Genomic DNA, 12,136 nt, shown 5'->3' with positions numbered 1-12,136 from the left:
CAGTGACTGCTCTTTTTGAGCCAGGGACAGCATTAGTGCTCTCTGCAGAGTACTTCTTTGGCATGAAGAACAGAACTGTCTCAATACCAGGCTGTCAGGGAGAGATGCTTAAACAGTTGTCCTAAAACATATTGGCAGAATCCCAACACACGTTTTGCCAAATGAGAACCTCAATTACACTGGAAAGGAAAATATGGCAGCCACTTTATATAAACAAAGCTTTTCTCTACAATTTTTTGTGACAGTTCAATTGCTTCCTTTAGGTTTGTGCTTGTCAGCAAGTAGGAATGCTGCAGAAAACCTCTGACAATGATGTCATGTTCTAAAAATAACAGATCTTTCTTGTTCAGCTTGTATACTGTTTTCTGCAGAAGCTGCTCAGTTTTAGCAGTATGTAACATTGTGGCACAATGCCACATCCTCTCCTAACCAGACATACCTTGCAGCCATTCATATGCATTTTTTTGCTGACCTTTTGGCATCATTAGGTCAGGCCTTGTATTTTCAGTTGTTTTTTGAGTGAAAGCAGTTGTTATTTTTATTATAGTACTGTTTGTCTGTACAGGACAAGACAGGACAATCAGGCTTCTATCTATGTCTGTAGTTTAGTTCTTCCAAGTATATTAGGCAATATAGTAATAAGATGACTTACAGAAAAATTAGTTCAAATTTAGGTTCAGAAAGGCAAGATGCTATGGGAAAACATTAGGGGAAATTTGTAGGTAATTAGAAGGCTATACTGACTCCTAACAGTGCAGATGAAGTCCTAGCTGTACCATGTTAGTTCCAGTCCTGTTCCAGAACTGGAATTAAATGGCAGGTTCTTAGTATTATATTATTAGTAATGTAAGTAAATGTAATTTCCCAGCTTTGTTGCCCTTTTCTGGGCATGCCCAAGTGCCTCAATTTCTTTCCTGCAGTGAGGTTCCCAGAGCTGGATCCAGGATTCAAGTTTTGGCCTCACCAGTACAGAGGGGCAATCACTTCCCTAGACCTGCTGGCCACAGTACTTTTGATACCTTCTTGCCCACCTGGGCATACACCAGCTTATATTCAGCTTCTGTTGACCAGCACCCCTAGGTCCCTTTCTCCTGGACCACTCTACAGCCACTCTTTCCCATCCTGTAGCAATGCATGGGATTGTTGTAACTGAATTGCAGGAACCAGGCCTTTACCTTGTTGAACCTCCCATCGTTGATCTCAGCCTGTCAATCCAGCCTGTCCAGGTCCTTCTGCGGGGCATTCCTACCCTCCAGCACATCAACACTCCCACCCAAGTTAGTGTCATCCATGAACTTACCGAGAGTGCACTTGATCTTCTTGTCCAGATCATCAACAATGATATTAAATAGGACTGGGCCTGATACTGAGCCGTGGGGAACCCCATCAGGGACTCGCCCCAGCTGGATGTGGCACCATTCCCCACCACTTTCTGGGCCAATCATCTAACCAGGTCTTTCCCAGTGAAGACTGCATCTGTCCATGCCATGGGCTGCATCCTCTCCAGGAGAATACTGGGGGACACTTAGGGACAGTATCCTTACAGAAAAAGCTTCCAGCAATCTACTGTTGCTTGACCTACTGTCATAGGACCTACTGTTTAAATGTTAGCAGGCAGCCCAGAATGTTTCAGATATGCCAGACCCATCTTGTTTGGTACACAAATAATGGTCAGAAATGCCCTAAGGGGCAGCTTTGAGGACTGCACTGCTTTGTTACAACTAACATGATCCTTGTTTCAGCAAAGAGGAGTAAGTTTTGTTCAGCTTCCTCATGGAGCAGCTAAACTTCTGTGTAAGACTCTTCTTTATCTTCATTCACTTGCTTGATATAAGAAAAATTGTGTAACAGTGGCTGTACTGTTCTAGCAATAGTTCCATCCTGTACTGGGAGAGCATACTTCCATGAGAGAGAACTATGTTCAAGATTGACTCCCTATTTTATTTTCTGCATTGTGTTAGGTTCCTCTTTTCCTGCTTACTGGGGAGGGTACTCTAAAATGAGCTGAATGGCCCAGTAGCAGAGTGTTATTTAAAACTAGGTTGAAATAGAGGTCTGTGCATCTTGCTTTCCAGAGCATACCTGCCCTAACATGTTCCAGAAAATATTTTGAGTATCAGGCTTAAAAGAACCAGAAACTGTTCAGTCATCTTTCTACTATCCAAGAACAAAACCTTCACATACTCTTCCTGTGCCTGTTCTGTAGAAGTCTTAGTTTAATGGTAGATTGGTATTTGTTAACTCAGCAAATCTCGATGCTGATTTTTTACCCAGAGATTTTACTTTTAACTTTAATTTCACCTTAGATTGTTAATACTAACTCCTCAGTTTTGAAATTTCAGTTTCTTGTGAGCAGTTTCTGAGGCTGATATCTAGGATTTATCCTGACATGTCTCTTAGCTGAACTCTTGCAGTATAATTTTGGAATGTTGAAATTGTCAGCATTTGAACTATGCACTAAAACCGTGCTTCCTTACTATGATAAAGCAAAGATTGATTTTTTTTGAAAATAATTCCTGAAACAAAAAAGAAATCCTAACAGTATTGTGATATTAGATTAATATAGTGACTTCTGAGATGAATTTCTGATGATTCACAGCAGCAAACACAAAACAGTGTCTTTATGCTTATGAGTGGTTTATTAGGCATGCTGGAACTAAGGTAGTTTTTTAGTTAAAGTAATGCCAGTGGACAACATTGGACGGTCAGCTGTGAGAATATCGTTAGGTGTGTGAGGATATGGATGATGCATGTTGGTGGTAAGTACATCAGGTCTCAAAGTCTGCAGTGATCTCTTGAAAGTATCACTCTAAGCCTCTCAGGGGCCACAGGTTCTGGCTCCAGATGTCCTTTTTGGGAGACACTGAGCATGTGTGTGCATACAGGGAACTTGCGCTTCTCCATTGAAAACAGTGTCAGAGGAATTGCAAAATTGAATTTGGGTGATGACAAACAAGCCAGGACTGGTTGAAACTGTACTGACTGTCAGTATCTCTTCTTTGAAATAAAGAATATTTTTGATTGTTTCCAGCCTTCTGGAGGAGAGGGGAAATAGAAGAGAAGGTGGGTCAGGAATGACACCTCATTGTCAGAATATATTCCCTTTTCTCAACAGTTCAAATATAACATGTCAGCATGAGTATTTTATATTTACCAAAATATATTTAGGCTTGCATTTATTTGTTCTTCTTTTAATACATCCTATATTTTTGTAGGTTGGAAATAGATAAATTGCATTCTAATTTTTCTTGATACATTGCAGAATTCTGGCATTATGGAAGTCGACATCCAAACTGTCAGAGACTTAGGGATAAGCTTCAGAGTGCAGTTTAAAATAACCAAACAAATAACCAACATTATCTAACTTCACATATTCTGGGGAGATGACCAGTGGAGAGTGATGTAATCTCATTTTATAGCACTGAAGACTCATCTGTTGCTCTGTTAGTGAATTTCTAAGTGCAGCACACAACACATGTGTTTCTAGTTGGTATAATCATAGCACATCTCTCCCTAAAACCTTGTTAAAAGCATAAAGGTGTTAGGTCTTTCTTCCTGCTGTTGTGTTCCTCTTTTCTTCTTTACAAGAATAATTTTATACAGACAGAGAGAAATAGTATAGTGCAAGTAGTTGCATGGAAGTTGATCTCACTTGCTTTTGTCACTAAAGAAGGTGTAAGAATGCACTTGCCTTAAATCTGTTATCAGGTCATAGCACTTCCTCTGATGTACATATTCCTAGGCAGGAATTCACCTATGCTGTTTTTCAAACATATAGGAGTTGTACTGGACCCAGGAGCTTGATGCGCAGTAAGCTGATGAAGTCTGTAAAAATTGTGTTGTTAGACAAATGATTTCTGGCTTTATCAGCTATGTGAGGTAGTCCTGTCATTCTTGCTATAAAAAATATGTTATTCTGTAAATAGTTATCTGAAATTATAAACTGGACCTGCTTAATGAGCCCAATTCAGTTCAGCATGCTTAGCAATAAATGTGGTCTCTAATCTTTACATTCAGATTTAAATTCATTTTATTCTAACCAAGCAAAAAATTTCCAGGAGGAATGCATTACAAATCACATCATTGTAAAATAAAGAAGCTATTGGCTTGCGTGGACTGAATTACAATCATATCTTTTAGCAGTGGACTTATTAGATGAATGTTTCCACAGTGAACAAATAAACTATGGCTATTGTCACAGAGGACTAATAAAATGGAGGACCTTCTGTGATACAGGGTAAGAAAAGAGCTTCAGAGATGAGTTTGTCAAAGCTGGCAGAAACTAAAAAAACTATTTTCACATGTGGGAAAAGACCAGTAACATCTCCCTTGTACAGACAGACACAGAAGAAACTGGCAGTTGTGGAACAGTGATGGGTTATCTGAAGGAGGGATTATGTGCTTCCATTTGGAGAAAAACTGTGAAACAATGTGAAATGCCTGCTTTTCCTGGGACCTTTGGATTGTCAAATATGAACTAACCCAGTAAAATGGGCTTAATACCCAAATTTCTTTGGATCCTTTGGATTTATGCCTACTCGATTAAAATTTACTTCACAATGTAGTCCCTCGTGCCTTTTTGTCAGACTGGTACAGAGCAAAAGACCCATGAATGCCAAGTTAAGACTGCCTAAACTTGAGAAATGGCAGAAGTCATGTGCATTGGGAGATTGAGATTTGTTGGAGTGCTGAGAACACAAGAGTGAGTGAGTACATAATAAAACACATAGAGCAAGGCAGCATGCATATACTACTTTATTCTAATTACCTTCTTTTACTACTAAGTGTCACTTTGCCCTATTAAGCTTCTTTTCTGTAAGTCACAGTAACAAAATAGTTATTTCTGTGTGCACATTTCAACATGGTAACAGTAAATTCACTTTCATGTTTAGAGTGAATAAAATGTTAGGTTTGTATCTAAATTACTAACTTTTTGAGGTTTTTTTCCAAAGGTGAAAGACTGCATGAACTTGCATTTTTAAACTGAGAGAGAGAATCAAATAATGATTTCTCTTTCTGCTTTCATAGACTTTCCTCACAGTATCTGTCTTGGTTCTGACAGGTAGAGATTTACTTAAAAAAATTATTGTTTTGTTACATCACAGAATAAATATCTACACTTCCAAGAAAGTAAAATTACTAGTTAGCACTGCCAAAATAATTGCTTCTTCAATTTCTTTCAACTTTAATTGAGATTTTTTTGTTTTGTTAATTTCTCTAAAAACTTGTTTTTCCAGATTATCTTTAAGAATTGAGCCAGGTAACAGCTCTCCTCGACTGGTTTCCTCCAAAGAAGATCTTGCAGGTATAAAACAACATTTGAAAATTTGAGTAAGGAAATAATTTTAATTACAGAAATCCTCCACTAAAGTATATGGGAAAACCCAGAGGTGTATCAGTAGCATGAGTCAACAAGAAAGATTGCTGACTTGTATAAAAGCAGTTTCAGTTCAAGGGATGTCACAGGGTGTTTGCTAGTGTTGGAACAAGTGTCAGATTCTGGGATTTTTTTTTACAAATGCTTGCATTTTTGTCATTATTTAATAAGTGAATAAAAAAGAGCCCTCTTGCAGTACAAAACATACCAATGCAGTGAATAACACAGGAAATTCTCCTTTGAGGTTCCTGTGTGATCACATACATTTGAGACAATTTCATTGTGGAAAGCAGGACAAAAATTTGTAGCAACAATAGCTTCTAGCAAGATCTGAAAAACAAGAGTACCATCCATATGTTGACAAAAACTAATCTGCTGTTTCTTGCTATGACCAGAATAAACAAACATCAGGCTGTGTGAGATATATTTCCTGTTATAGGAGCCGTTATCTCAAAAGCTGTTCTGTTTTAATCTCTTGAACCTGAATGGCCAATTTTCTGTCTCATTATGTAAAACCACGTGTGAATGTAAAAACTCCAAGTCCAGACCACATCTGACATGCAGTTTCAATTGGCATTCAAAATGTCTTTTTTTTCTCACCCATGAAAGTAAAGTTAATGAGAGAAAGAAGAAGGAAGATGCTAAATATAAAACAAAGAAAAATCCCATGGGTTTTTCCTCTGCCTTCCAGCTCTTTATGTTGGCTGCTGTCAAGTGACCTGTCATTTATAGGGAATCTCTTGTTTGTCCTAGTATTGTGATTGCTATTCCCAGAGTCAGATAAACATTTGACCTGGTCTTCAATTTCTTTAGGAAGGTGCTTTCCCTTTTCCTGCTTATTGCTCAGTATTATTAATTGCTGTGTTAAACATAAAGAAATAGTTCACAGGATTTTTTTTATTAACCAGATGAGTTCAAAAGTAGTTCTTTATGAATGCTTTCTTCATACAGAAATGCATTTGGAAGTTAACTTCCTCACAGGAGCCATCACAGTGTTGTACTCTGTATCTGTGTCTGGAAAGGTGTTGAGAAGGCTTCTGTTAAGCAGTGCCCACTGCATCAAGGCTATCTCTCCAAACCCAACCCCCTGCCAAAAAGACCGGTAGGCTGGGGATGGGCAAGAGGTTGGGAGGGTACATAGCCAGGATGTTGATTGAAGCTGCCCAAAGGGATCTTCTATACTTTATGACATGCTCATCAATAGAAGTTAAGAGAAAGGGGGGGTGGGGGGTGGGGGGGTGGGGGGCAGCGAGGCATTTATTATTAAGGTGTTTGTCTTCCTCAGTGTGTACTACAATACTTGGGTTAGTCCATGGCTGCTCACTGCCTACTGATGGGAAGTAGAGGATAAATTTTTCTTTTCTTTTGCTTCTGTACACAGTCATTGCTTTCAGTCAACCCACCACATCATGTCACATTTTCTTTTGCTTTTGTGAGGATTTGCTTTTTCATACTAGAGACTTGAAACTAAGTCATTGTCTCTCATATGATTACATATGTAAAGCAGACAAGTAAACTTCTTTTGTTTTCTGGCTTTTACTTTGTATTACATCTATATGCTCAATCCTTGGGCTTTGATGTTAACACTTCATTTGTATGATTATGGAATATAATTTCAGTCATAGCAGCATAATATGTGATCATTGCCAATACTCTGTAATTCTTAATCAAGGGCTGAGACCTTATTAGAACTCTAATGGAAGGCAATTAAAAATATAGTTCCAAAACTGGAAATGAGAACTTTAAATTTGCCTAATCCAGGCAAGGAATACAGCATGATACTGCAGTGAGCTCAGCTGGAGTTCACAAAAAATGACTGGGACAATGTTCAGTATTACCTACTTCACTGAATATGTGATCCTATAGTAACTGGCAGTATTAGGAGAGGGTGAATTTTCCCTTCTGAATCATGAAACAGTGGCCTTAAGTGCTCTGTAAGGTTGCTTTACTCAGAGTGAGAACTAATGTGATGACTAGAAAACAAGTGCTGAGTCATCCCTATTGCTCCATTCTTCTGTTAGTATTTCCTTCGAAAGCTTGACCCTTTTGTGGACTGCTGTATTTCTTGCTCAGCTAGAGAGTTCTTGCTTACTGCCAGTTAGACAATGAATGCCATCAACTTTTCATAGTACCCACAGGAATTTTTCAGTGAGCTGCACCTGTGTGGCTGCAAAATGCTACTAAATGGAATCCAGTACATTTTACTGAAAACTTTATTCCTGGAGAAGGTTTATTAAATAAGTTAGTATGAATTCAAATTGAAATTTAGCTAAGCATGAAGACAATAATTTATTTATTTAACAACATTAATAAATGGGAATATAGCCATATGTTAGTCTTCAATAATTCTGACTAAAACACTCAAATATTAGTAATGGGATATTTGAACATGGAGAATTAAAAATAGCACAATTACAGGTATTGCTGTCAATTTTATTTGGATTCAAATTATACCTTGAAATTAATTTCACTTTGAACATTGTATGCCAGAAGTAAGTCTTTTGCAGTTGGTAAGCTACAATGATAATAGATGATCTCAAAATACTGTGTGCAGTAATTTAATGTTCCAGTCAATAGCTTAAGGCATGGGAGTCTGATAATAATGATTTAAAATTAAAATAAAGGTTCTTAGCCGATAAGGTCAGTCATCAGTTCAGTTGTCTCAACAGTCCAGAAGTTAATACCTTACTAATTGCAATAAGTCTAGTTGAGTTCTGCCTTTGACATGCTGCCTCCTTAGAGATCAGCATGTGTTTCCAGGGACAGAAAAAAAGCTCAATGTCATTGGTAATGACTCCAAAGTCTATAATGGGATTAAGTGCAGAGAATAGTGTCATGTTTGTGTTCTAAAATATAATTGCATGTGTTCATGATGGAAATGGGTTTTACTTGCCAGCTCTGTGAATTTATCTTCTACCCAGTTTTCTGTCTTTAAAAAAAATATTAACAATTTACTGTAGCCAGAGATATTGTGGGTTTCTTTTTTTCCCCTTGAAATATCTTTATGAGTGTGAGGCTTAATAAAAACAGTTAAATCCTACAGCATTTCTGTTTTCAAAGTGCTGGAGAAAACCATGTGTCCATTTTCCACTTATTTTGCCAACTAGTTTTCCAGTAAATTCAAACAGGAGGCAGGCATCTGATTAAAGTGACTGTCTCACAAGCTATGTTTCTTATATTAGTGGCTAAGAGGGTCTCATTTAATTACCAAATGTATATTGTGAATAGTGCTTTCACAGGAAGATTTCATGTCTTCATAAAGCTGCAGAGATTCTTGTCCCTCACAAGTAGCATTTAAGAAGGAGCTTTAAGCAGTTTAGTTGAATGCTTTCAGGAATGGTGTGATTCACACAACTTCCTTGGCAGCAACCTAAGTCTGCTCATTCTGTCTTGCTGTGGCTTGAGAGAGAGAGAATGTAGCTGGAGAGCTTATAGTAAGCTAACTGTTCACAGTTTCTAGTTGAATTAGCTGTAAAAGACATCTGTGTTTCTGCCATGTTACCTGAAAGGTGCTTGTCATTTATGGTATGGCTATTAGGCTGTTTTGGAAGATACAACTCAATACATTTTCCCAGAACAAAGGAAAATATTTAATGCAATATATGGTAAATGTAAGCCTTCTAAGCAACTGAAGTTCCTCAGAATTTGCACACTAAGTGTAGCTCAGTAGAGAAATGTTCTGTTGTGGATACTCTCTCTCATCATGTTATTTGGAAAAGTTCAGGGTGCAGTGCTAATCAGAACAGAAAATGGTTACTCATTCTCTGGAATATAGCATATTTATTCTGTCTTGAAAAACAATATAAAAAAGTTAAAATAATGGTAAAATAATGACCATATCCAGAAAATTGTATCTAACACTAAGTGACTCAAAGACCGGTCTTAACAATTCTGTGATTTTAAATGAACCCCTTCATTAAAGTTAACACCTGGCATTAGATTTTATCAACTGCCAGGCCTCTGCTGTGGGTAGCCCTTATCTGGGGGCGTTTGTTACGCAGTAGCTTGGGATGGATCCTCACCCCCTCCTTTTTCTTTTTTTTTTATTTTTGTTTTTTTCCCCCAAGTAGGTCATGGTGTAATTCATGAGGGGAGAACAATTAGACCAGAGGTTTTATGTTACCATCATACCAGGAATGTGGAGTAATTAATCTGAAACAGATATATTCTCCTCTTTGTTACTGGGGTAAAATTTAGCCTATTGTGCCAAACCCATTCAGCTTTGACAGCTAGCTCATAACAAACTTAGAATATATATTTTAATTAATTAGAAGAGGTCAATTATTGGATGTAGAGTATGTGATATATATAAGTTGAAAATGTAGAAACAGAAGGAAGAAAGACTGTGGATAATTGCATATTTGTGCAAGGGCACATACCCTCTGAGGTAGCTATACTACATTAGTGATATCTCTACAGTAGTTCCAGCGTTTTAGAATAAAAAACCCACACACCATCGTTTTCCATGTAAACACTGAGTTTGACATTTAATTTTGCCATTTGTTTTACTGGTTGCTTTGGCAACCAATAAATAATTTGTACTAAGTGCTTTAGCAGCCAGTCATTCTGTGGCAATGAGGATTGTCTAATCCATGTGCGAGTTCTTGGTCACTGTGCACCATGTCTGCTTTTCTTACAGAGGACTTAGGATAGAAATGGAAGAATTAAGTTTCCTTCACATAAATTTACAGATCATCCAGAAAACTTTACTCTTTGGTTTACTTTCTCTTCCTCTGTGATCCTTTCCTGAGAAACTTTTACAACACACTGGAGTATTTTTGAAACAAATCCATACCAGACAAATCTGTGGATTCACATGTTATCAACCACTAAATCCAACTGGAATTAGTGTGCTGTGGGTTTTCTCTTAACATACCAAAACCTCACAAAAATTGTAGAAGAATGTTCTGTCAAAACAAATGCAAAGTTTCCAGGGAAAGAATGATTTTGCTCAGTTTTTAACTTTATTGCTTTCTATTACTTTCTGTGACTTCCATTCCAAACAAGTCTAATGTCCTAGTTCATTGATGATTATTTTAACTACCAAGCCATTATTCTGAGGAATGTTACAAATATAGACCAGCCAGAGGACAAAGGACTTTTCTGCCTTGTTTTTTGGAGGCTTAGTTGGGTTGGTTTTTTTTTGTTTTGACTCTTTTCTCACAGCAGTCACCTGAAATTATTTCTGTAAAACATTGGGGGGGTTTTTGATGAATTGGTTCATCTGTTTGGTTGAACCCAAACTTCAATTTCTCTGAAGCTATGCTCTCACAATGGATATGTCTTCATTGCCAATGTTGATGTCACCCAAGCCCATATGCTGCCTTGGAGATCCAACTGCAAAAACTTGAGCGTATTTGCTGAAGTTGTAAGTCAGGGGTTTGCACATACCACTGGTGCAGAATAAGTGACACAAATGCTGACAATTAATGTTTCCATAAAAGGGATACTTGAAAATATCACTTCTATCCAGGAAGCATTTGAAGGAAGTATACTCAGGTGTGCTTACTGTGCAGTCAGAAGTACGTGCGTGTGAGTGTGAGTGTGAGTGACAGCTTTTGGGGAGATTGAAGGAGCATGGGGAGGTGCAGCCAAGAATGCAGATTCTTGGATTTACTTTGCTCTTGTCTAAGAAGCAGACATAACATATATGTCTCTTACATGTTGTATGCATTAGTAGCCTTTTGTTGAATTGTAAAGAATACTCTGAAAATTAAAATTAATTCTTTTACAATAGCCATCATTCTAGATGTAATTTTTTGTGTCATTCTTGATTCAGTGCACAAAGTTAATCTAAAGTTATTTATTGTGTGTTTTCTTAGTAGATCTTTCTCTTTGAAAGTTTTAATTATCACACTGGTTACAATGGAAACAGAGTAGTAAAAATTTGTAGTGAGGATTTAATTAGAGAGTCTGTGGCTTGGAATGTCTTTATTAAGTTTTAGAAGCAGAGCTGGTAAGTTTTACATCTTAACTGCTCACCAAAAAATAGTGAATAGTTGAGACTGTTCTATCTTCCTGAAAAATCACTCAGTTCTTCATCATATAATATGCAGCTCATTTTCAGGTTTTAGTTTGCATATCTAGTACTGGTATATTGATAGCTTTTTTAATGGAGAAAAATTGTGAACTGTAACTCCCTCACCCTGCTGCTTTTTTTAAAAGCTCTGGAAACTGTAAATGTTCACATGTTTTACTGAAGGATTGCAAAAGTAACATTCATTTATAACATTTGAAGGATTATTCATGGAAAAATTATGCAAAGGGAAAAACAGTGAGATCCTTTGGGATATGTGTAAACTTTTCCAAATGTTCTTGCCACAGATCTAGGAACAGCGCTCGGCTCGCTCTGATGAAGTTGTCTCACGTTCCCTAATGCAAACAAATTTTTTAATAACATTTTTATATTTTTATACATCATTCCTGTGCATGTCAGCATAATCTTGAAAATGATGCTGAGAAATAATGAAAACCAAACTAACCCTTGTTCATGCCAGCTGACTGGAAAATCCTGCTAAGAGTGCTTTGTCTCCATGAAAGGCAAAATAACAGAATAGCAATCATGGTAACAGTATGCACTAGGAGTGGAGCCAGAAGAGTAAAGACAAGAGTTAGCAGTAGCAGATGACTTCACTTATTGGAAAAAAGGGGCAAAATAACTCAATCCCAAATGAATTTAAGTATTGGAATTTTGTTATCAGCAGTATCAGGCATAACTTCCCTAGCTAATTGCTCAGCAGTCTGGTATGTCCATAAACA

General features: G+C 37.3%; 1 protein-coding gene across 14 annotated transcripts in view; it reads left to right on the top strand.

Moving 5' to 3' along the window:
- Positions 1-12,136, top strand: part of RALGPS1 (Ral GEF with PH domain and SH3 binding motif 1) — a 102,303-nt gene that overhangs the window by 76,231 nt on the left and 13,936 nt on the right. For 13 of the 14 annotated variants that reach the window (XR_004499696.1, XR_004499697.1, XR_004499698.1 and 10 more), the window contains one exon: positions 5,238-5,305. Coding sequence is in view for 11 of the 14 variants with exons in the window: in XM_015644594.3 (XP_015500080.1) it covers positions 5,238-5,305 (68 nt within the window). In the remaining 3 variants the exon portion in view is untranslated. Of the gene's footprint in view, positions 1-5,237; positions 5,306-6,328; positions 6,480-12,136 lie in introns of all 14 variants that reach the window. The other variant, XM_033518557.1, reaches the window with a different exon arrangement.

Source organism: Parus major, chromosome 17 (assembly GCF_001522545.3).
Source record: "Parus major isolate Abel chromosome 17, Parus_major1.1, whole genome shotgun sequence".
Taxonomy (NCBI): Eukaryota; Metazoa; Chordata; class Aves; order Passeriformes; family Paridae; genus Parus; species Parus major.
This window is presented reverse-complemented; position numbering and strand designations above follow the sequence as displayed.